The sequence below is a fragment of the Enoplosus armatus genome, chromosome 1 (genome assembly GCF_043641665.1).
Source record: "Enoplosus armatus isolate fEnoArm2 chromosome 1, fEnoArm2.hap1, whole genome shotgun sequence".
NCBI classification, from domain to species: Eukaryota; Metazoa; Chordata; class Actinopteri; order Centrarchiformes; family Enoplosidae; genus Enoplosus; species Enoplosus armatus.
The window spans coordinates 14,516,126-14,541,796 of record NC_092180.1 but is presented as its reverse complement, the minus strand read 5'-3'; the positions used below and the strand labels follow the sequence as shown (position 1 = coordinate 14,541,796).

At 39.2% G+C, this 25,671-nt stretch overlaps 1 protein-coding gene across 1 annotated transcript in view; it reads right to left on the bottom strand.

Moving 5' to 3' along the window:
* Nucleotides 1-3,193: 3,193 nt before the first annotated feature.
* Nucleotides 3,194-25,671, bottom strand: part of cpne7 (copine VII) — a 28,173-nt gene continuing 5,695 nt past the window's right edge. Inside the window, exons 4-15 of the mRNA XM_070908960.1 lie at nucleotides 23,041-23,115; nucleotides 19,074-19,157; nucleotides 18,900-18,989; nucleotides 18,569-18,667; nucleotides 18,315-18,401; nucleotides 17,885-17,944; nucleotides 16,754-16,887; nucleotides 11,029-11,083; nucleotides 6,263-6,314; nucleotides 5,612-5,745; nucleotides 4,409-4,645; nucleotides 3,194-3,346 (exon numbers count right to left, since the gene is read on the bottom strand). Of these exons, the coding sequence (XP_070765061.1) occupies nucleotides 3,194-3,346; nucleotides 4,409-4,645; nucleotides 5,612-5,745; nucleotides 6,263-6,314; nucleotides 11,029-11,083; nucleotides 16,754-16,887; nucleotides 17,885-17,944; nucleotides 18,315-18,401; nucleotides 18,569-18,667; nucleotides 18,900-18,989; nucleotides 19,074-19,157; nucleotides 23,041-23,115 (1,260 nt within the window). The remainder of the gene's footprint in view (nucleotides 3,347-4,408; nucleotides 4,646-5,611; nucleotides 5,746-6,262; nucleotides 6,315-11,028; nucleotides 11,084-16,753; nucleotides 16,888-17,884; nucleotides 17,945-18,314; nucleotides 18,402-18,568; nucleotides 18,668-18,899; nucleotides 18,990-19,073; nucleotides 19,158-23,040; nucleotides 23,116-25,671) is intronic.

Here is a 25,671-nt window from a genome sequence, read left to right as displayed (position 1 = left end):
ACACTTTTTGGTCACACTTTGTGGGCTGTCAATCTTTTGAGATTCGCAGGAATCCTTATAATGACACTACTGCACTAAGAAAATAAAAAACTGTATTAAAATGCGTAAATACACAAACAAATGACTCATCATACAGAAACGATAAGGTTTCTGAATAATTAACCAATAACGTCAAATGCTGTTTATTCCAGCAGTGTATTTCCTAACTTTTGCATCCATTCCTCCTTCCTGGTGTAAATCGTCTCAACCAGTCCCTCCAGGATCATTTACATTCAAGAAACTGAGTATGGCTCCAAATGTAGGCCTGCGGAATCAATAGGCCTCATCCTGTGATCCACAGTGACTGAAGAATCCTCGATAGTTGTGGTCTTCAGAGGAGTTCAGAGAGCAGCCAACAGCAGAGCTAGCTGTGTTTAGGTGCATTCATGAGAAGTCAATATTCTGTATCTGGGGAGGGCTGGTAAAGCTCCAGAGGACAAATCAAAGTCAGATTAATATTTGCAGCTTGGGGGTGGATATGTGTACGTTAGAGTAGCTGTAAAGACTAGATATTCTTTTAATGCATTTAATGACAGGGACAGCTTGGTTTTCTGCCAAGTGAATTAGTCACCCTTCAGAGTCGTTCAGAGCACAAATACATATATAACATAAACGCAAAAACACTAAGAAAATATACAAAGTATAGAGTCATTACTAGAACAGGCCACAAATAATGAACTATCAGGCCAAACCAAACAATATTTTATACTGTGTCTTGAACAGTAAAGTTATGCTTTCTTTCACTTTGTACCTCTTTAACACAGTGGAATATTAGTTTTGCATAAGCAATCAAAAACCAAGGGAAAAGAAAGAAAATGGTTCATTACAGTAAAAAATTTGTTTAGCTCTGGGAGAGACTCTGTGTGACTTATATTTAATTCAAGCCTCCGAAATGTTTTTAAATGTCAATGACGCTTGATAATAAACTGTTCGGTCACCGTTTGAGGTGAAATCATGTGTATTTTGGGGTTGTGGGGGGGGGGGGGGGGTGTCTTTAAATGCCAGGGAGATGCTTTTTGAAAACTGTGAAAACATTTGGTCTATTCAACTCTTTTACTTTCTTGTTCAGTTAACTTTTCCTTGAAAATGTAATTGCATGTGACTTGAACACATGATCTCTCCTTTCTTGTTTGGTTAGATAGATGGCAATATCAACGCAGGTATCTACAATAAAAAACAGTATCTCAAACAAGCAACTTGTTTTTTCGGCTTTAGAGAGTCAGTTTCAGTGAGAGGTTGTGCTCATTCTAACTTGTTACAGGCTACGCTCTAAACACTATGGCGACAATCTGACAAGCGTAAGTAAAGGTTATAGCTTATTGTAAAGCTCAATAGAACAGCAGAAAATCAAATGCAGACTTTCAAGTAAATAGCTGTCCTTCAGGCAAGAGTTGACTTTAAATGAAAATAATGAATTCACAGAACAGTTTGTTCTGGAGATGCACAAGTGCAATGATGAGGAAACCTTTTATGGTATTTTATGGTAAGAAAAAAGAGGAAATTTGGTAAATATAAATGTAACTGATATAACACATTCTAGAGCTGGTTTTATGAACATTACTGAGTGTTTTACAGCACTCACTGTGATCGGCTTTGTGCTTTCATTTGATCCAAACAGTGTGCCCACCAGTTAAATTCCTCATGACGCGAGTAGAGCTATATTGCATATAAAAAGCAGCAGAAAGGAAGAAATAATGAACCAGCAGAAACGTGAAGAATGCTACCTGCTCAGGGATGACAACAAGAAGTTGAATCAGAGGGAAAGGATTCACCTGACATGAAGCATGATTTTCACAGCTTATACCATAGCCACCTTACAAAAGACCAAAAATAGGGTGCAATCATTCATCTTCTCTTGGAGAAAAATGTTATTCAGGGCTTTGTTCACAGCTAACCTCAGAAAAGACAGCTCTTACCAAAACACATCTCCTACTTTAACCTGCCAGCTGATGACCTGACTGTATTTTCTGTCTTGCTGTGACTTGTTAGCTCCCTGTTGTAACGAAAAAGCATACAAAGAGCTCAAGCTATAGCAAATATCACACATTGCACAAGTTATGTCACTTGCAGTTTCACAGATGTACAAGGTGAACAGGTCTGAGGTTGTGACAAGTCAGAGCTAAACAACGATTCTTCCAATGCTGCTGTTTTTTTAATAAATAATTACTGAAGATTTAGCTTATATTGTCATTTTGCTAATTATTTTACACAGAATACACTAACTTGGCAACCTGCACCTGCTCATTGCACACTCAGCATTGCTTGCTTTTGTATTGGCTGGGTAGGGATGGTGTCATTCATAGTTCATGCTGTTGCAGACAGGACATTTTTTGGTTTGTTGAGAACGGCTGGTGCAGTTTGGAACAGAGCTTTTAATTTTAGCAATAGATTATAATAGCATAATTTACATTTTACTCAAAATGATTTGCCACTAGTCTGTTCCAATGTCAACTCATTGTAGCTTGATTTGTAATTGAGATGTGTGAGCGTCTGTTAATATTGTCTGCAATCCAAAATAGCGCCAATCCTGCAGCCAGACAGACACAAGTATATGAGGGTCAATGTAATAATTATAACAGGTCTGAATGCAGCAGCTCTTCTTTATACTTCCTGTGATTCATCTGTAACATCTAAATATTGTCAGTATGTTCAAGTTGAGCAATCGAATTTTGATTGCAACATACATTACCATATAGTACATCTTCAAAATTATCTGAAGATATGACATAAGGAAAACAGTAACATAATAAAGAGAACTGAGGTGCTGAATTTCACGGTCAATGAGGAATAATAAGCCTGCATCCGCTGATCGATGGATCAGCACTGAGGGACTGGCCTGCATGCATAAAAATTAGGAGAAAAAAAAAAACAATCCTCCAGGACGCATGATGCTGAAACAGCTGGATGGTCAATTCGTCAATTCACACAGCCAGGGAGAAGCGCCGGATCCACACAAAACCCACAGTCTCTGTCGCACTGTCCTTGTGTAAACACTTTGATAGAGGTGAAAAATGAAATAAATGAGTAACAACACATTTAGAAAGATTTTCTCTTCACTCCTTGTCCAAAATCACAAGGCATGCGTCCTTTCTCCCTCTCAGTTTGCTGGACTGGTGCTGTGGTCAAAGCTCGGTCCCAGGAACAGGGTTGGTGCTTATTCTGTTGGGGTGGTGGCGACCGGGCTGAGGATGGGGGTCGATGAGTCCCTCACAGGACACATGGGGGAGATGGCCTTATGGCTGTAGTACTCTACTACTTGCTTGGGCACCTCTGCCAGAACACATTTGGCCAGGGCTGCAGGTGAAGCCTGCAACAGAAACAGAGAACAGCTGGAGTTGTCAAAACAATTGTTACATATTGTTTTAATCTGAGATACAGAACATTTTCCAATGACGCTTTTAAGGTTTTTTTCCTGATCAGGGGACTATGGACGGTGTTGGGACTACTTTCTTTGTTTCAGACAAATTAAAAGAAGTATGTCAGTGTCAGATATTGTATTAGAGAGTAACTGTTCTGTTCGTGTCTCTGGAAAAACTCTCTTCCACCTTGATCCTAAGAGCTACATAAAAATGAATAATATAAAGTCTTGCAGTGTTTTTAGTTGATGCTCTCATTGTTAAATGTTTTTTAAATCCTATTTCCTCAAACTATGGGTGATTTATATTAATGAATAACCAGATGGGTGACAAATTAAAGGGAAAACTGACATAAAGTGTGTCAGTACGATGAGCCACCACAAGCCTCCAGAACAGCTTCAATGCTCCTTGCACAGATTCTCCAAGTCTCTTTAACTTGTGTTTTGATAATGGTACTAGAAAGCATTGCACAATGCATTGGTTAAAAATCTCCCATAGGTGTTTAAATGGTTTAAGATCAGGTGACTGTGAAAATCATACCATATGTTTCACATCATTTTCATACTCATCTCCTTGTTCCCTGTATGGAAGCATCTGCATTTGTTAAGTTTCTCCACTCATTTATTCCGTTTGTTTTCTTTAATCTACCACCCATGTATGCAGTAAATATATACTGTAACACAAATTTGGGGTTTAGAACATGAGACATCTACTCTACAACCGACAGTATAACTGAACAGCTGAAATGTTGCTGATTGCATGTAGCTATATTTCGAAAACATTCTTGTTTGAGGAGTTCTGGATCTCCTCCAGTCCATGATGCCCATCTGTAGCACTGGCAAAGCCAGCAAAAGCCTCCTGTTTGCTCTTTTAAATAACAAGGCAGGGAGACGTCATATAAAAAAGGTTTAATGAGCCATGAGCATCACTAGCACAGCAGTCAGAATGAGTGGGGTTGAAGAGAAAACTGAAAGTCAACAAGTGAGGACTGACAGACAAAGAAAAAAACTGACCGTTTTGAAGTCTCTGAAGGGCACAAACTGCACAATGTCCCTGAGGACCGGCTCGCCCTTCGGTGAGCGTAGGACTCCATCATCTCCATCCAAAATCTGCATGTCTGTGAAGTCTGCATTGCCCACACCAACAATGATTATGGAGAGAGGCTGGTAGGAGGCGCGTACAATGGCTTCACGCGTGTCTGCCATGTCTGTCACTACACCATCCGTGAGGATGAGCAGGATGTGGTATCGCTGGAGGAAGATAAGGGCTTTCAGTGTGAATGAATCCATGTTAACATTAACCCACTTTAACAGCAACGTGTGGCTACAAGCACGGATACCTCTCAGTGTGTGTTGTGGTCTGAAGTAGGCCTTTCATGCTGTCTAGGATAATTTTACAGCCCCCACTGAGTAAATAAGTTTATGTGTGTACACAGAAAACAAGAACAGATAAACACAAGACAGAGCAACTACATCTCAAACAGCAGCAGAGACATCTTATGTGTGTGCATGTATGTGTGAAATGAATTTCATGTGACCACTGAACTGTATAATATTAGTTGTACAGTACAAGAATATTAACATGACACAATATAATGTAATCCTTTTTGAATGGTCCCATGAGTAGTGGTTAGTTTGTTGGTATGTGTTTATGTGTTTCTGAATATCCCAAGCGTGTGTGTGTTTCTAATGTCCGCCCTGAAAGCCTAATTATTTACTGCAGCTCATTCACGGATCAAAGACACTGACATTGAGGAGTAAATAATAACATGAAGGTCAGCACAATTACACGAGTGTAATAGTTTAGAACATAGTGTTTGTGCAGCCGGTGGGTACTTTAAGATAGTAAATAGATAAAAGACTAGCGGTTTTACTCCCAAAGGCATGTTAAGGAAAGATAAGGAGCACAGTAACTCTATTAAATCTCATTTTAACTGCAGCTCATGAGATAATTCCAAACACAAAAAAAGGGTCAATGATATGGAAATATGCCCAAAGAAAATACACCATGAATACGGTACTATATGACTTAAATCCATAATTTAAAGAATACTAACTTATTCTACAATGGCCCCTTCTTCTTTTGCGCCTCTGGGTATCATTACTATAAACAGCGGGGTGAACCAGAGGCTACTCACTCTGGGAACTCAGTGAGAGGCAAAACAACAAAAGCCTGTATTACATCCATATATTTTCTTAGTATAAAGGGACACTCACAGAAGCATCTTTAATGTTGCCGTCGCCTGCTGCCAGCTTGGCTATCCTGTTAATGATGGGAGAAACATTGGTCGGGCCATACAGTTGGATCTTAGGAAGGCAGTTCTGGTACGCCTCAACCACTCCTTGGATCTCTGATCAAAGAGAGCACAGAGCAAAATGAAGGACACATCAATACAGTTATCTAAACCTGTCAGTAAACAAGCGACCGTAAACTAAAAGGCCAGTCGGATTAATCATTCCCTGCAGTCTGCCTAAAAGTGGCCTAAATATGTTTTCTGCCTCACACAAAGTTTTAGATTTCAGCTTATTCATGTATACAAACAATCAGATAATCAATAATGAAATTCATAAAGACAATCGGACATAAACGTTACTATGACCGAGTCGTGAGTATGTACAAAACTAGAGAAGGATGCACATAGAAATGCTCACAAATCTCAGTACAGAGGAGTTGGTTTTCTTCTTTACTGTTGGATGTTATGAATATGATCTATCAAACATTAATTTACCTGACATTTGTGATGGGGAGCCCGCTGAACGTTATTGGTATTTTAGCAGCTGTGTTGTCAGATTACAGATGTTAATTCCAGTACCATCAGCATAGAGATGCACTGTTCAGGGAAACTGGTGTACAAAGCCTTTCCTTACCTTCACATTCATCATCCTCTGGGTTGAAATTAATGGCAAAGTCATGAGACACCTGTGGAAAAAGAAAAGTGTGAAACACTACTAATTTGTTGACTTGGAGGCTTTGAGCTCTTCCACCCTTTTTTTATTATTTCCTTCTTGTATCAGAAATGGCTCCCGTGTTTGGATTTTTTCTTGTGGTAATGCTGACTACAATTCTGTTAAGAAGAAGTAACTTTGATAATAATGTCGAATTGAAACAACCAAGAGCTCAGCAGGACCAAGGGAACCAAAAGTGACCAAAACAGACACTGGGGAACTAAATGTGGTTCATTAGTGTTATTAAAAAGTACATTTGACAGCTTTTCAGTGTGAGTTTGACAGTAAGGAATATTTTCTGTAGTACAGTCGTACAGTAGTACTGACCACATCAAATGATACTGGGAGTCAGTTCACCGCCAGGTGGTTTACTTGGTAAGACAGTAGTTTTTAATATTACAAAACAAATAACATGAATAAATATCTTGAGCATTAACCTAATTTTTGCTTTGGGTGTATTTACAGAGACCACAACAAATTTTAAAGCTACATGGTTAAGTAAAAGGGGGATATTTATATTAGTAGTGACTTAATGACTAATACACTGGTTCAGCCGATGATTAGTTTTACATGTAAATTAATAAAGGCAGGGAAAGTATGTGTTAATATTAGGCTAAGTGAAGAAATATTTAATCAGGAATTGATAGTGAACCGTGACCATTAACTGTATCAAGGGTTTTGCACATAATTTAGGATTAGAAATAAAAACAAATCCATTTCATTACTGATATTATAGATTTTATTGGATAAAAGTAACTCACTTTTATGTTCAGGGGTGTTTTACAGTGAGACTTTGTTATGTGATATACTGGTTTGTGTATCGTCACACTACACAGTAATGAGCGTATAGCATGCACTATATGCTTAATCTCTGGTCTCTGAAAAGAGCTTGCAACCCCTCATCTTCTATCTGGTCTATTCTCGCCATCCAAATGTCAGATTGACTTTGTTTATCTCAAAGCTGTTTAATTGGCAGAAATGAAATCCCCTTCTTGATACCTCCTCTCACAAGAAACCGTTGTTTTCCTCAAGCACCAACTGTCAGCCAGATCAGTGACAACTGACTCCTCTCCAGCTGGCTACTTTTTTAAAAGTCATTTTTGTCTTTAATGTGATTAACAGCCTGAATACAGTCACTGTATAGATAGACACGAGGAGCCCTAGAGAAATTAATCATACAGACCACCTTTTAGTTTTTGCATTGGGCCACTGCAAAAGAAGAGATCTTGTTCTGTATCTCATTTAACAGGCCTGTTTCACAGCAGACCTTTTGTCATGGCAGAGCAGGAAACACACAGGTGTAACTAATAACATTAATAATGGCTGTCTTCCATTTAGGTGTTCCAGCAGGCTGTGCAGTTTATAGGGACACTGAGATGGAGAGGAGCATCGTTAAGCATCTGTAATGTTATTAGTTACACTTGTGCTTTTCCTGCCACTGTATGACAGCCGGTCATTTTGCTTTGCCCGTTTGCCCAAGTGCATAAAAACATATTTTGGGGTGAGCAAAAACAACTCCTGTAAGCTTTTAAAGGCCCTGAAAACCTGTTGCCGTCTTGAGCAGCACTAAGCCCAGGACGTTGTTGTACAAACTGTACTAAACATGCACACCAAACCAAACAATAGTACCTAGGGATGTTCTTTTATAAACTTTAGCTTTGACTGAGAGCAAATTTAGTCATGCAAATCTAAGATTATAGAGAAATACTTATACAGTTAGGCCCAGAAATATTTGGACAGTGACACAATCTTCATGATTTGGGCTCTGCAAGCCACCACATTGGATTTGAAATGAAACAACTAAGATGCAATTGAAGTGCAGACTTTCAGGTTTAATTCAAGGGGTTGAACAAAAATATCCCATGAAACATTTAGGAATTGTAACCATTTTTATACAAAGTCTCCTCATTTCAGGGGCTCAAAAGTAATTGGACAAATTAACATTACCATAAGTAAAATGTCCATTTTTAATACTTTGTTGAGAATCCTTTGCAGGCAATGACTGCCTGAAGTCTGGAACCCATGGACATCACCAAACGCTGGGTTTCCTCCTTTGTGATGCTTTGCCTAGGCCTTTACTGCAGCTGTCTTCAGTCGTTGCTTGTTTGTGGGTCTTTCTGCCTTAAGTTTTGTCTTGAGCAAGTGAAATGCATCGATGCTCGATCGGGTTGAGATCTGGTGATTGACTCGGCCATTGCAGAATATTCCACTTCTTTGCCTTAAAAAACTCCTGGGTTGCTTTCGCAGTATGTTTTGGGTCATTGTCCATCTGTACTGTGAAGCACCGTCCAATCAACTTTGCTGCATTTGGCTGAATCTGAGCAGAAAGTATATCCCTATACACTTCAGAATTCATCCGGCTGCTTCTGTCTTCTGTCACATCAATAAACACTAGTGACCCAGTGCCATTGGAAGCCATGCATGCCCATGCCATCACACTGCCTCCACCATGTTTTACAGAAGATGTGGTGTGCTTTGGATCATGAGCTGTTCCAATTCTTCTCCATACTTTCTTCTTCCCATCATTCTGGTACAGGTTGATCTTAGTCTCATCTGTCCAAAGAATGCTGTTCCAGAACTGGGCTGGCTTCTTCAGATATTTTTTGGCAAAGTCTAATCTGGCCTTTCTATTTTTGAGGCTGATTAATGGTTTGCACCTTGTGGTGAACCCTCTGTATTTACTCTCATTAAGTCTTCTCTTTATGGTAGACTTAGATACTGATACACTACTTCCTGGAGAGTGTTCTTCACTTGGGTGGATGTTGTGGGTTTTTCTTCACCATGGAAAGGATCCTGCGATCATCCACCATCGTTGTCTTCTGTAGACATCCAGGCCTTTTTGAGTTCTCAAGCTCACCAGTGCGCTCTTTTTTTCTCAGAATGTACCAAACTGTTGATTTGGCCACTCCTAACATTTCTGCCATCTCTCTGATGGATTTCTTCTTTTTTTTCAGCCTAAGGATGGTCTGTTTCACTTCCATTGAGAGCTCCTTTGACCTCATGTTGTGGGTTCACAGCAACAGCTTCCAAATGCAAATGCCACACCTGGAATCAACTCCAGACCTTTTAACTGCTTAATTGATGACAGGTTAACGAGGGACGAGCCCATGCAGCCTTCTGAGTCAATTGTCCAATTACTTTTGGTCCCTTGAAAAAGAGGCGGCTACATATTAAAGAGCTGTAATTCCCAAACCCTTCCTCCAATTTGGATGTGAATACTCTCAAATTACAGCTGAGAGTCTGCACTTTAAGCCCATAGTGATTATATAACTGTATCCTGAATATGTTTTCGCAAACAGCTAAAATAACAAAACTTGTGTCACTGTCCAAATATTTCTGGGCCTTTTCAGCTCTATATTTTGAGCGTAACTTTGCATGATTCACAGTTCAAAAAGTTCATATTTATCTTATACCGGCCCTTCATGCAGCCCCTCATTGCCTGGGGCAGATGACCTGCTGGGGGCGTGGCTGAGTGCAGTGACAACATGTGGTAGTTGTGACATCACAACTTTACGGAAGTCATGGCATCCTTGTTTAAAGGCACATTGTCTGAATACGAGCTGGGTGCTTTTCTTTGTGGACTGAGCGTTGTTGATACTTTCACAATATTTATACAGCACCTAGACCTGCTTTATAAACAAATAAGACATGGAAATCTCACTTTCTACAATATGAGACCTTCAAGACTTGAAACCAGGTTTTCATAGGCTTTAAATAAGAAAACACAATAGGCCATATTCATTGCAATGAAATGTGAGGTTTCCCATTAATTCACAAAACTCACTATCTGATGTATCCTTGGCTGGCAAAGGATGGCAAAGGAACATCTTTACTTCTATTTGTTTTCTAATCACGCTTAGTATGCATAATGCATGATTGAGGATACAAGAGAGCACAACAACACATACTGAGAAGGAGTCCATCAAACTCGCACACAGTTGTAGCCTACGACTTCATAGATGCAGTTTGTGATTAGTGTAATGACTTAATTAGCATTCACCTGCACCACTAATCACAATGTGGCAACAGCATGCAGTAAAATATAAATTTGACTCCTGTAAGGCAGTCATGGTAAATTCAGAAATTAATAGTTTGTATTTCCTGAGCCACAAATCTTTGCATGATTGAAATGATGGTTGTCAGTGTTTCACATGAGCACAGTACAATCTTACATTATACATAGGCTATTCTCATTTGATGGATTATCAAACAGCATAGTGATTCAACTGTGCGTGCGTGTGTGTGTGTGTGTGTGTGTGTGTCTCTCTCTTCACATGTCAGACGTCCCCCCAGGGCTCCATTCACTGAAGGCTTTTGGTTCTCAAAGTCCAATTTGCTTAAACAAATGATCTCAAACTCATGAATTCTTATGTAAATTGAGCATCAACACTACGGGGCTTTTATGTCATCGGAACATGTTATTTTCTCAAGACAAGTAGATATTTTAAGGCGATGGGGGCTTATGAATAAAAATAAACTCAGTAATTAGTTTTAAATGTGAAATTTTGACAGAATTACTTTGTGTCATGAAATATTTAATGGGAATTGACTTGCTTAACGTAAAGTCCAAGGGTAGGGGAAAATACCAGGATTCGATAAGAGCACATGAATATACAGCATGCAAACTACTGTTCATATTGTTCATGCAGTAAAAACAGGGAGAGAAAGATACGAACAGAGATACTTACCTCATAATTTGGAGGAATTCTGGCACCAAACCCCAAAGCTGAAAATCTTTTGTCACTGGAAATGATAAGCAAATTAATTAGTCATATATACAGTTTAATCTGGGATAGCATTTGACAGAAATCTGAAAAATATTGATGGCTTATCCATCTGTTCACATTTCCAAGGGCAAAGCCCCTGCTTGTTTGCATTTCATAAATGTTAAAAGCTTGAATTACAATTTGAAATCTGTTGATGCAGCCAGCATTTGCACCTGTTCAAGTCTTTTTCTTCTCCATTTTTCATCGTCCCATTTAGATGGGCAGACATTACTGTAAGAGGCTCTGCTCTGCTGGATTGTGTGCGCCTTGTCAAAGGCCAAGGCAATTTATACAGATTTGTATAAATAACAAGACAAAGGCTGCAACTCCCTATTTACTATTTATTTACTAAATGAGGGATTTATTTCAAACTTGGCTAAAGAGTGGTCAATTCATCTCAATATAATGAAGTGTAAAGTTGATGGAGGGTCTGCCAAAGGCAACTGAAAGTAAAATGGATAGAATGATGATAATTTAATCAAAAGACAATAGCTCATGCAATAATTCTCCACTTAAGAGAAGGTGCCACACTAGACCTGACCCTGCAGTCCACACCTTCCCAGCTGTCGACAGTGACAAATGCGATGTTTGAGGTATACAAAGGGAACGCTGTACGTGTAGATACACTGGACAGCAAGGCTTGATGGTTCAATAACATACAGTAACTGACGTGTGGAACATTTTGCTCTAGTATTCAATTAAGCGTACACTGCAAGCCAAAAATAAAATGCACTACAAAAGGCAATTTACTGCTGTAGAATCTACTCTAATAAAATCAGCTTTTTGGCATATCTTTACCGGCTCTTTCTATTTTGAAAGACAAGGATTTTTTCCAGGAAGGGAAGGTCTAACAAAAGACCCTACTGAGTTGCATTATGGGAAGTGTAGTATACTGTTATGACCATTCTGTTTTTTTAACCTGTCTCTTGTAAGTCCCCTAACTTTATGGAAGTGTCATAACACATTCCTGAGTCCCTTTAATGCCTTATAGTTAAAGGACATACTGTTTACTAAATACACATTAAACAGATAACACTTTGTGTTTGCTGTTATACACTAGCATTTGTGGCATTTGGGATAAGCAGCAGAGCTGTCACAGCTTGTTTTCAGTCACATCAGTGATTGTTTGCCTCCAGACAGCTTTCTCCAATGGCCGCCTCCCTTATCAGAACATTTACTGTACATGACTGACAAAACAACCCCAAACTCTCCAGCCCAGTGCAATCACAAACAACATCTCCAGCTCAACAGAGTCTTAGTTTGGGCCACAAACATTTAAAATGGTGTGTTTAATTAATTTACTCTGGACATGGTGTGGGTGCATCAAAGGGTTCACAGCAATGTTTACAGTGTTAAAAAGTGTTGATTTTTTTGGTGTGTTGACAAGTGTTGATTGGAGACTTGTTTGTCCACTCATTGAGCGTGTATGACTTTCAGGCAGCTATCAGAAGTGTTTAATTAACTCTGATGGGTGTGGACTTATGAACGCTGGCAGAGTGATGATTTTTACACTCTGAGTGAGCAACAAACTCTTAACTCTGAACTCTTGACAGACAACTTCCCTTTGGCAAGTTTTAGTTGTTCTGCTATGATAATTGTGTAACAGTGGTAATTGCTGTTATTGTAGCAGCACCAGTAATATACTAACACCGAAACAGATAATAAAACATGTATACTACTATTATTATTATTATTGTGGAGGAGAAAAAGGATAATATGTGTCTTTCCCTATAACCTTGCAGTAATATGTTTAGAGTGGCTGCAAATGGTAACAGCCTGTAGGCTTTGGAGAATTTGAGCTCAGTTAGAAAGAGATCACTGAATATGATACATGGGCCATTTTGAGCGCATATTTGGTTATTATCATTATCCTTTGTTCCAAGAAAAGAAAAAAGGATGAACATATGAATGAGTCCAACATTTATTCTCTGTAATGCAACCGCTCCACATGCCCCGGCTAATGTGCTGTACTGTATCAGATATAAACACACTCCAGTAACAATATTCCAAACAAATTATTAGATTTCAGTGTCCAACAGGTTCTGCAACAGCATAAAAGCACGTCTTTGCTCTAAACTCACCTTCAACATTTACATGTTTTCAACTCATCAAAATAACTTCCATCCAATGAATACAGGCCTTACTCCCACTATTGTGACTTTTCAAACACACAGAGGCATGTTGTATGGACGCAAAATAATAGGTAAAAACAAAATGATGTTTTTTGGTATTATATTGTTTCACCAGCTCTACCAATATAGAGAAAGATTTTTAATGAAAATGTCTAAATGGGGAAGGAGTTATTCATGCACAGCCAATTCTATTCTGAGATGTATTGTAAGGCGAATTTTCAGCACTCATTATCTCGACCTCTCGTTCTGTACTTTTATAAATCTGCCCTTGGAGACTTGATGAACTGATTTCTATGCGCAATTCACAAATGTCTTTAGAAATCATCAAACTCAATCAAACTCCATAGGTGTAGAGATGTGACATAGCACCTTCAGCCCACACAAGAAGACAGAGAAGGCTAGTGGCAAGTCATTTTCATTATATGAATTCTGCTGGGAAGTGCAACGGTGGTCCTTGTTTTCTCACTTTGTCTGCACATGTGAGGAGCCATGGGGCGATGTGCCTGGTATAATAGCCCTCTCAGCAAGGTAAACGAGCCTCAGCCCACACAGACAAAAGCTAGTCACTCCAGCTCCGTAATGCACTCCTCTGCAAGGACTCTAAAATCCCACATCACCTGTGTTCACTAAAGGCTAAAAGGTTTGCTTGCCCACGTTTTTCACCTCAATAACAATTCCAATTTAAGAGGGAAGGGCTGCCTACACTTCAGTCACTGTTTGCCCAGAGGCATGTTTCCATGTATGATGCTCCTGTGTATCTATGTAAACACGATAACGCCACAAGACTGAGCTGCTAAGTTTCAGGCAGGTTTTCAGTGTCTCCAGTGCTATCTCTTGGATGCTATAATTAGCCAGACAGTGCCCCCCTGATATTCAATAGGAGGATCTGCATAAATCAGGAGTCAGAGTTTTAATCCTCATCTGGCTTAGTTCCGACAGATGAGAGGGTCTTTCTCTGAAACATATCATATCATAAATAATTTCCCATTAATTATCAAGTACCTGCAAGCCTGCCTGCAATAGTTTTTTTACATTGTTTAATATTTGTTCTAAATTAGACAATCAGTCATTTTAAAATGAAAAATGTGTGACTGAAGCCAAAACCTGAATATCAGCCAGTATTTACATTTACAGCAACAGTTCTCATGTGAAAGTATAACTTCGTTCAAAAATCTTCAGTGTCTTTAATGATCCCTCAAACGGGCTTCATGCTGCATCTTCTCTGTCTTTACATCTGATTCTACACCACGCTGCTATTTCTCCGGCTATTAGGCTTCCCACTTCTTTTTGAAGTGCCTGCTATCCTGGTGTTAGCCCCTATCTCTGCATGTGTTCGACTGTAGTTCAGGGTAATGAGCCTATGCAAGCTAAGAAGGAGGACCAGTAGCTGCAACAGATGCTGAGAGGAAACTGTATCATTGAGTTATCCACAGGAGAAAGCACATGCAGCCACCACTGTGAGCAGAGAGACTGTGAAGTACATGCAAAACAGTTAGCACTGTCCTTACAAACAGCACGGGCACAGACTGAAAACCCTGTGTGTGTGTGTGTAAACTAGAACCATAACTTCTCTTCCTGTCTCCAAATTTATTTTATACACACACTGTACTTTGATGTGATCTAACCAAGTACTGTATGGCTATATAGCAGTGCTGAGTGCACCACCAGCCAGCAGGGGCCCCGAAGAGGACGAGGGACATTTTAGATAATGTATCTGACATTTCATCTATTTTACATACTGTATATATATTATGATAATATGTATATATATTTTTGGACAATAGACCAACAGGGGTATGTCCAACTTCAACTACTTTTAATAATAATGTTGCTCTATGTAATGTGGAGGACAATAAAGAATTATCTTTATATCCATATCCTAAAATGTAAATAATAATAATAATAATAATAATAATAATAATCTTGCAACATTTTCTTGCAGTCATTTAAAAGCTTCCTGGTCTAGATTCCCCCAAAAAACAAATTATCCTTCTGATGATCCAATCATCCATCACATTTCTTTGAAGTCACTTAAAAAGGAAAAAGTATGCCCTCATCCACGGGTAGGGCATAGCAGAAAAAACGCAATTCCAGGCACTTCTTTATTCATTTTCAACCATCCACTTGAATACCTTGGATTTTCTATGCCACACCCCACCCATGAATCTTTTCCTCTTTAAAATGAGCACCACTAGTTGTAGGAGACCCGTCTGTATTCGTACTCTTGTTCCTTGAAATCTGTTCAAGGTTTTTGAGACATGCTGCGAACTAGCAGACATGCAGACAGACAAATCGGACCAATTTGCAATTTGCGTCTGAATGGAGCGTGGGTGTGGGGAGGGAACTGCTTGTGCAGGTAAGTCAAGCAAGATTGAAAAATGACATTACTTGTGATGATGTGGCATGAAATTGAAGTTACATACAACTAGGATCGAGGATTTGATCATAATAACACAAATTTCCTCTGTAGTGCCATATAGAAAACAAACGAAAAAGGACAGAAACATAGAGGTATTTGTAAACACTGATGTGATGACAGGTAACAGGTAATCTGTCATCAAACTCACTGCATTATATGTAGAATACTGTTTACAGCACAAGGTGCATATCTGTTTCTGTGCAACTGTTTAATATTCACATTGGTTTGTTTTATTGTGTTATTTGGAAAAATATGATTGTAAATATGTGGAAGATGTTGTGTTTGTAGAATTGTTTTCTTTCCAAACTGACTGCTTGACTGCATTAGAAATAAATTCACAAATTGCTTAGAAATCTCTGCCAAAAACCTGTCAGGAGCAAAACTGATGTCTGCACAGGATTTAAACGCCTGTGGCTGATGTAAAGGTCAAAATGTCATCTGTCTGACAGATTGTTAAAAGGTGGGAATTTATGGATACTTTGAAAAAATGGCTAGCCAATCAGGAACCATAAAGGACTGTGTCTATTGTGTCATTGTCCTTGACTGCTGCTACCAAGCACCATCTTCAGCCCCACATTGGCCCCAGATCATGCATAAGTAGTGCATAATTTTGTACAAACACTTCCTCATTCATTACGCAGCCACAGGTTTAACACAGATTCATATTGGCTTACCAATGTGAGCACAGTGTGGACAATAGACGAGATTGCATTTGCGCTGCTTTTTTTGACAAAAGCCAGCCTTGTAAACTCAACTATTAGAGAGATTTCAAAATGCAAAATACATTTCAGTGAGGAAATGAATCGGAGATGGAGGAGCTGGCGGTCAACAGTTCAGCTCCATCAGCTCCATAACAAGCTGGTGAGCAGAAATGTAATAACCTGCAGGATTGTCTCTGCCATTCTGTCTCAGTACCCCATCATTTCCATTCCAATCCTTTTTGCTGTGGTTCAGATGGAGTGGCTCGTTTCAGTGCGAGAGATCCCACGGAAATGGCATGCAAGGGGCACTCTGCAGCTCTATTTCACAACAGGAGACACTGACAGTCCCTGTAAGCACCAAAGAGCCTTTACTGAGAAACAAAAGATTGACAAACCTATCATAGTCTTGACAGATCTCCCCCACTGCTATCAGAGCCTTCAGGTACTCGTTGGGCTGGTACGGGTTGATGTAGTGCAATGAGCAGCTGTTCCTGGGGTCTCCATTGGAGGCTGTGAAGTCGATGGCAACCTAGTAGAGAGAATTACAGTGTGCAACATGAATTAAGTTTTTCTTTTGCTACTTAACTTTTATGATATCATTCTGTGTGAGCGAGCCCGCAGTATGCCTAATGGCGGCATAAATGATTTGATCAGAGATAAGAATTTGCACACCCACATAGATTGAAGCAGCTACAGTGCCCATACACTGTAGATCCAAGCAGCCAGCTATTTCAACAAGGAGGAACTGCATCTACCACAGCAGTCCTCGAGATTAATATTCATTCCTTCAAAAATCCAGCTAAACAGTGAGAGGTAGCTTCACAGAGGGCAGACCAAAGGGCACGAGTTGAAGAAGGTTTGAATTTATTCCATGAAGCTGCCAACAACAAGAAAACTAACTGTGTGCACGAACAAAAACACCATCAGGGGTATACTCAGGGAAAAGTACTTTATGTATTTAAAGTAAAAGTACTCAATATAGAAAAACGACCCTTGTGATTGTTAAACTATTATATAAGTAGATGATTATTACTCATGTATTAAGGAGCTCATTTTTAACTGTTTTGTATAGGACTGCAACTAATGATAAACGTGAAATGTTTTTACATGAAAAGTGACAGTTTAAGTGAAAGTTTATCAGAATAGTTAATTGGTTAATTGCAGTGGAGTTAAACGTACAATATTTCTCTCTGAATTGTAGTTGAGTAGAAGTAGAAAGTTCACACTTAAAATACTCAAGTAGAGCACTTCAAATTTGTACCTAAGTACAGTACTTGAGTAAATGTATTTAGTTCCTTCCACCACCGAATACTGTGTAATGTTTCACAATTAGAAAATGTGCCATTCACTACATATTGCATGCTAATGGACTGCCAAAGAAAAGCCACACCCAAGTCTGTTCATCTATAAGCAACATGAACTTAAACAAATAAGAGAATCTGACTATCCGGTAATTCATAAAACTAGGGCCAGTGCAGTTAAAAGCTCAATGACAAGCGTCACTAAACACAGACTGCTCAATTTACCGTAAAGTGAATCTGGCATCCTCCCATGATGTAATCTAAGAAGGAGTACACTCTGTGGAGCTGCAGGGGGAAAAAAGAATATTTCAGAAGGGATGTTTGGGTGGGAGAGCGAATATTCAGTAACCAGAAGCATCTGGTCATTAAAACGGAATCAACTTAGCAAATCTGTTGACTGTAAAGGGAAAAAAAATGTTGATGATGTATCTTGTCAAAGCAGTGGAAACTAAAAATGCCCTTGGTGTAAACAGTTGTGACATTTCCTCATTTAGATGTACAGTGAGAGACACCAAACAAGATCGTTTCTATGTGCAGTACGTACATGCAAACAAGCCTTTATTACTAAAATGAATTTTCATTATTCATGTAAAATAATAGAGGAAAGTTGGTTCAACTCCCGTCAATGTTGACTATTTCTGCAGCAGATTCCTACCTTAAGGTCACTGAGGATGACAACTCCTGAATTCTTATAGTTTCTCTTCTTCTGTTTGTACTTGGGATTCACACAATCCCACGTCACCTTAAAAAGCAGGTTGAAGACAAAGAACAGGAGCAACAACTTATGGCATTTTGAATATTGGCGATATATCTAAAGCACCATGACATTTGTTTCATCTGTGAGGGATTTGGGCAAAGTAAACGAGAGGCACATTGGAAATGGATGAAACAGTTACACGGCTCACTGACCTTATTTCCACTGGAAATTTTCTGCATCTCCCTGAAAGTGGCGTAGAACTCGCCGATGAAGTCGTGCTTCCCCCTGGAGTCATAATCCCACACTAGGCACTGTGGCACACACAGACAACACGGTTGGTGTGGCTGTACATACAATATTCATACCATATTTATTCATTTATCCCTCAAATATTCAGTAACCTTCCTTTAGTCCATTCCCTATGAGTCCACAGACACGTCAAGTAATATATTTTCATTATTTGGCCCTGTTTCTGACTCCAGCTGAATCAAACCGGCCGCACAGTCCCTGAGTCACTGACCGCTGTTGCTAAAGGTCCCTTACCTTGAGCTTCCGCTCCTCATCACAGCTGCACAGGGATATGAGAGACACTTTGAAAGGCTCCCACACAGGATTCAGGTTGTTTTTAATCACCTGTTAGAGTAGGAACACGTTACATGTAAAGCAAAAGTGGCAGAAACAGCTGTTGAAACTGAAGAGGGAATATGATGAATTTACCTCAGTTCTGTGCACAAGCTGTTCGGTTTCATCGTCATTGATTCGGTATATTTCCAAAAATGGGTCTGACTTGCTGAAGAGATCCTGCAGAAGAAACAGAATATCAGGTCTACTGGCCCACTGACTCTTAATGTTAGTACATAAGACCCTGTAACATCTAATTAATAGGAATGAATAGAAAGTCTCATTAATCAAGTATATCTTCTGGTACAATTACGTCTAAAATTGCTGTAAATCAAATAAGGATATAAAAGTGTATTTTAAACAAGCGACAAATGAGAACAAATACATGCATACAACATCACATTTTCTTGTTTGATTTAATTTGATTTATAATATTTTTTTTTAAGCTAATGAGTCAGATATTATTTACCATGGGGCTGTGATGAACTTACAGGCAACATTCAGTGTTTGGGTTATTTCAATATGTATCTTGGGTTGTTTCAATGGTTTGTGTGAAAGGAAACTGAAATTATATACAAATGGCTGTTGAAACTGATTTATCATTGCTGATTGCAGAGGCAGAGGTAATTGTCTCTGTGATTAAAGGTCAGGGAGAAGCAGGCATAACATTTACAGCACAGCATGGTGGCTCTTTTTTTTCTAGAAACTTTTTGGTCCATAGAGAATTTGAGAATAGTTTACAGGCTTCCAACTCATGTCATTCCCTTGTTATTATAATTTCTTCACTCAATCACTGACCTTTTTCTTGAGCCAGTAGCCTTATTGACCTGCTATTTCCTCCCATACAGCCTTCCTTGCAGTTCTGAAATATATTTATTGGTTTCTTCAATCAACATTTGAAGCTCACTAGCCAAGAATTTTAACTTTCTTTTGCACTCCATTACTTCCTAAACACATGTAAAATAGCCCAGCATTGGGTTGTTATCAACGCCATGCATTAAATTAATTTACATCATCAGTGTTAGTAAATAACCTACTAAATTGAAAACATGCGTCAGATTTTGTATCCTTTACGGTTATTTGCGGTTGCCTTAAATCATCCCGAGTCTCAAGTACAGGTGTCTGAGAGCAGAGCAACACTGATTATTTAGGTCAATTGATTCTTCAGGGAGGAAAACAAATGATTACTGTCTGTGTGTGTGTGTGTGTGTGTGTGTGTGTGTGTGTGTGTGTGTGTGTGTGTGTGTGTGTGTGTGAGAGAGAGAGAGAGAGACTGAGATGGTTTGTTAGGGGGGGGGTGTTGTGTACACCAAATGAGACCTGTTAATTCTGCATTTCCCGCCACACTAGCCAGATACATCTCCTGAGGGACCGGAGCAAAAAGAGCTGTAGTATCCTCTCTTTGTTGTCATGGCAACCGCTAGCCAGTGACATCAGCAGCACGGACTGATCAAAATTCAATCCCAGGCTAACAATGGGAGTAATGTTAATCATTACCAATTACCACAATCTATGATATCTCATCATAAAGCCTCCTGTTCATCGACGTCTCTGCGGTGATCTTTCAGTATTTTACAGCAGGTTGAGATGATGGAGCCGACAAGCAGCTAATTAGAAACCGCTTCAGACATCATCTGTTGTCTATATTAGATAAATTGCTACACCCGAGAGGTCTGTCACAGCTAATTTGTATTGTTAAGAAAATGTATATGAGTGTATAAATACACCTGAGGGCTGATAAAATCAGGTCATCATGGGAACTTTAAAATCCTAATAAAATTAAACAGGTTTATAGTATGACAGGAGGTCAAATGTTACTTTGTCTGACCTCTTGACAGCCACCATTTATCTTATATACAAAATATTTGTTTACATGAATGGATCAATTAAAGCTGCAGTAATTCAGTGTTATTGAATATATTCAATATTTTCATGTTAACAATGGATCAATGAAGCAAGAATGGATGGAGTGTTTTAGCGCCTGTTAGCTGGTAGTTTGGCCAAACTTTACTGTTTTGGTTCATAAAACGTCAAACAGACAAAGTTAGCAACTAGCATGTGAACATAGTGGAGCATTTAGCAGCTAAAAGCTAAACGTTGGAGCTGATGGAGACCAGAACTTAGCTAAAAGGAGAGTGAATATTGGGTTTATATTCACCAGGTGGTTACAAACACGACTCCAAATGAATGACCTGTTTAAATGGGCTACTGTTTGATAACCCTAACGGCAAAAGTAATTAGTAAAGTTACTCATTACTAACTTCAAAGCCTTACATGTTGTGTGTTTGACACATGTAGAAAAAGTTGAGTTTTAACAAGCCTATAGTTTGGAAGTATTTACTGACCATCCACAGCTAGTTTGATGTTAGCCCCAGTGACACATCCTCCATCTCTGTACAAAACCAGCTGATTCCTGAAAGTGGTCTTACCAGTGACGTTAGCAAGACAGCAAACAAGACACAATGTATAAGATAACTTTGTTTTGTAGCATTTCTCCTCTCCACTGAACACAGAGAGACCAAACTGAATAACAATCCTCCATCAAACTACCAGAAAGATGGCAAACAAGTTGACCAACAACGTAATAAGTGAATTTCAACTTGTAAGGCACTAAAGTACTCATTAGTGAAAAAGTAATCACATACAAAGTAATGCATTACTGCTGTAGTGTTTACAGCTATTCTCGCTGCCCTCAAGTGTCCAGAAAAAATCAACTATTGCTGCTTTACCAGTACTTGTCTGTACTTGTCCGATCCCATCCCAATCTGACAGAGCAGCAGCTTGCTTCTAACACAAGAAATGCAAATTTTAACCCTGCACGAGTGAAAGCACACACTGTTCACACCCGTGTTTGTTGTTGACATCAAAATGTTTGCACAGATGATGCGAAAATGAGCCAGACTTCACTGACAGACATGACAGACCCTTTCCTACTTTCTTCTGACCAAGTTATGTTATGGGCTGTTTTTCTAACCAGAATGAAATTGTCCGTGCATGTAAACAAAGTGAGTGTCTTTCATTTTCTGCATCAGTGTTTCTTAGATGCTTGGCATCAGGAACCAAAATGGGCCCGTTTTCATTCCAAGAAAACTCCGTACCAAATAAGCTGCTGTTATGTTTGTTCAGAGAGAAAACATGAACACTTTTGTGTCTCAGTGGCAAATGATTACACACCATTGCTCCACAGTGATCCGCCCACAGCTGTAACATCCAAAACCTAACAGTGATTTATATGAATGTGGAGAAATCTCAGTGACAATCATGTCAGTTTAAACAAACCCAGCAGGTGTATTCTCCAGGAAATTCAATACTTCCAGTAGCAGACTGTATATATAAAGCAAATATCACATGCAGGGGAGGATCCACTTTATAGCAAGGGTTTTTTCCCTTTTTTCTTTGCCCCTGTGTAAGAGTCAGGTTCAATTTCATAGCAGCTGTAAACTGCGCACTGTAATTTAAAAAATAAATGTACATGCTGTGGAAAATTAGAATTTTTCTCCCAATACCACTGGGAATCCAGGGCAACCTATGAGTGCGGCATCTGAAGGCTGGCTCCTAAGAACATGGAGCGACTTCAGATCATCAGAGTTGTAATTGGATGTAAGCTCCCGCTGCCTTTTTGATTGAAATATGCCATCAGCAAAGTTTGACAGTGTGAGATGTGAGAGCAGGAGCAGCTAAAGACAGCGATGTCCAGCCTTAAAGAGGAACCATGTGAATTCAATAACACATTTCAGAGGTGATATTATGTGATGTCATGTCATTCACGCGTGAGACTAGCATGTTCACAAATGATTGTTGTACCTTGATCACATTTTTTCTGTCCCTGTAACATTAAGTTATATACTGATTTATGATAACATTGAAAAAGAATCCCTTACATGTACATAACTTCAAGGCCAGTGATGCATTCTGGGTACTTTCTGAGGTTGCACTACAGTGTTATGATTATCATATTACTACCGCTATTACTACCATTATCCCTGTCTAGAGCTACTGAACCATATCTAATAAAACATGAACCGTGTTGGTATTTTCCATCAAGACCGTGTGCTCCACTCACCTTATCATCAAGCTTCTTGGCACAGAAGGAGAGCTCCACGTACCCGTTGTTGCCAGAAATTTCCTCAGCGTGCACCTGAAAGGAAATAAGATTTGTCAGTAATTATTTTGTACTTATGAAATTCCTCACTAGAAATCTAATTTCTTTTTGACAAATTATATTTGGATGCAGATTAAGCCTCTAGAAAATGATTTCAAATAATCTGCTTTACTTGCAATATATCTGCAGGTGTGAAGTGAAGAAGTTGAAAAATACCCATAGGTAAGGCACTATAATGGCTCAAACATCGACTTTTCACGCAAACATAGTTGTGAGCCTTTATCTAAGACCTTCCTTAACACAGAACTTACATGGTGAGTTTTTATGTGAGAATTTATACACCATTTTAGCTTTTCATTGGAAAAAGTAACTTTTACTTTTGTAGCGACTGCACTGTGATGAGCAGTTAACAAAGTGAAGTGGCTTTTACTTAACACAGGATTGCTGACCATTAAAACTAGAGAGTAGAGAGACCCATTAGCTACAAGCTAATGGACCCCCACCGTTATAGGTCATCTTGAACATTACCACAGCGCAACAGTGAAGTTTTGTAACAGCTGGCTCTTTGAATGGCTGCCTTTTTTGTTTGTTTACACTTGTGTGTTAGTTAAAAAGAAAAACTTTGATTGTCAGAGCACCCTCTGCTGCTCCCACTCCCAGAACACAGAAGTTCGCTCTCTCTCCGTTCGTCTAATTGAAGCTGACAGAAAGTTTACATCAAACTGCCAGAACTGCAACTGTCGAGCGCGCACGGCCAGGGCTTGACAAGGCTTGACAGTGATGATTGGCAAAGCAGGAAACTTGTGCGTTTTATCAGACGGCTTGTCCTGACAGGTATTAAGTGCATGGAAAATCTGTGGTGTGGGCAGAAGGTGTGTGTGTGTGTGTGTGTGTGTGTGTCTATCGCTCTCTCTTGTTGTCTGTGTGCTCTTGTATTTCTTTCCTTGTCCACACCCATTTGAGGTTTAGTCCTTGAGAGTGAGCACATTTTGGCCGATTCTTACTTTTTGCAAAGGGCTGTTCAAAGGTAAACATTTGGTTTTAGGGTTGAGGTCAGGCTCATTTATTGACTCTTATTTCAAATACATTTGTTCAAAAGTGGATGAAGCAGATGCAAATTTTACTTATTCTAATATGTACATTTTTTGATTAGCCTATGCTGATGTTTCTTCTTGAATGTATTGTTCCATAAGACACGCTACCTTAAGTATTTCACTAAAGTGAAATAAAATGGTAATTCAGTCAGATTACAGGCTGGGATGAGTTTGTTACACATTGTTAAATTATAGCAATTTTTTCGTTTGTTTCGTACATGTTTAAGGAGGCAAGAGCCGTTTTTGACAGTTAACTTTGTAATAGTAGTAATAATAATAATTGTTTATCCATATAGCACTAATTTATTTTGCAATATCTATTGATTGACGCAAGACCCCAGACTAATTCAAAGATCCCAGGGTTAAGCTGCAGATCTCCATTGTCCCCAGAACAGCCCTTGGTTAAAGTTATTGTAAAGGGCTTAGGAAATGCATAATGTCAATAGGAGTCCTCACAAGTATAGAAGTACAAATACATGTGTACAGAATGTGTTTGTGTGTGTGTGTTTCCTAACTCATCTAATTTCCTAAAGAAATCTTGTATTCATGCATATATTAAATATATATACGCACTTTCTATCAGGGTATAGAACGCAAAACAAGCAAAACAGAAGCAAATGGTACAATATTACAAATGCAATACAACTGAACAAAGACATATTTTAGTGTCAGCATGTGTGGGCAGCAACTACATGTTGGATAAGGTTTTATGATGATGCACTGAATTCTCTATATTTGCATAGATGAAATGGTCAAAAATCCCCTTGTGTGGTTTCTCAGTTATCCTGGAGACCTTCAAAAGGTCTTTGCTGTTGGCTCTGGTTTAAATAAAGTCTAGCGCTGGCAAGAGATGAAATGACCAGTATTTAAAATGGAAGAGTTTGTTTTTAACGTTTCCCTCACAGCACAGGGATCAAATCTCAGGCCAGGTCCTCTCTGTGTGCAGCGAGTGAGGAGAATAAATGAGAGAAAATCTTGCTGCTCATGTGAGAGAAATGGGGCAGAGTTTAAATAGCAGTTTATACTTTCATTAACACTAAATATACAAGGGATGGGTACAAAAACAGGAACATCTGCACCGTATAAGACAATCCAATCCAATACTGTCGATAACAGTGCTACCTGACACAAAATATTGTGCAGTGCACATCCTGTACATAAATGGTCAAACAGACAACAGCATCTAGTCTGCCTCTCTTGTGTATTACCAAACAAGGTAAAGCCATTACTCTACAGACCAGAGTGGAACACTTCACGAACTAGCTCATCACCTCTTGGCTTGCTAACTGTGCGATGGTGGTTAATGAACCAACAGCTCCTCTCTTCCACATCTAACACATGCAATTTCTTATACACGCATCATTTCTTCTGGATTTGCCTGCTTCCCCGTGTGTATTGGCATGCTTAGCAGTTACGGCGCTCCATGCCACCAAAAATGGACACAAGCATGTAGAAAGTGGTCAGAGAGGATGTACACGTTTAACAAGTATCACCAATA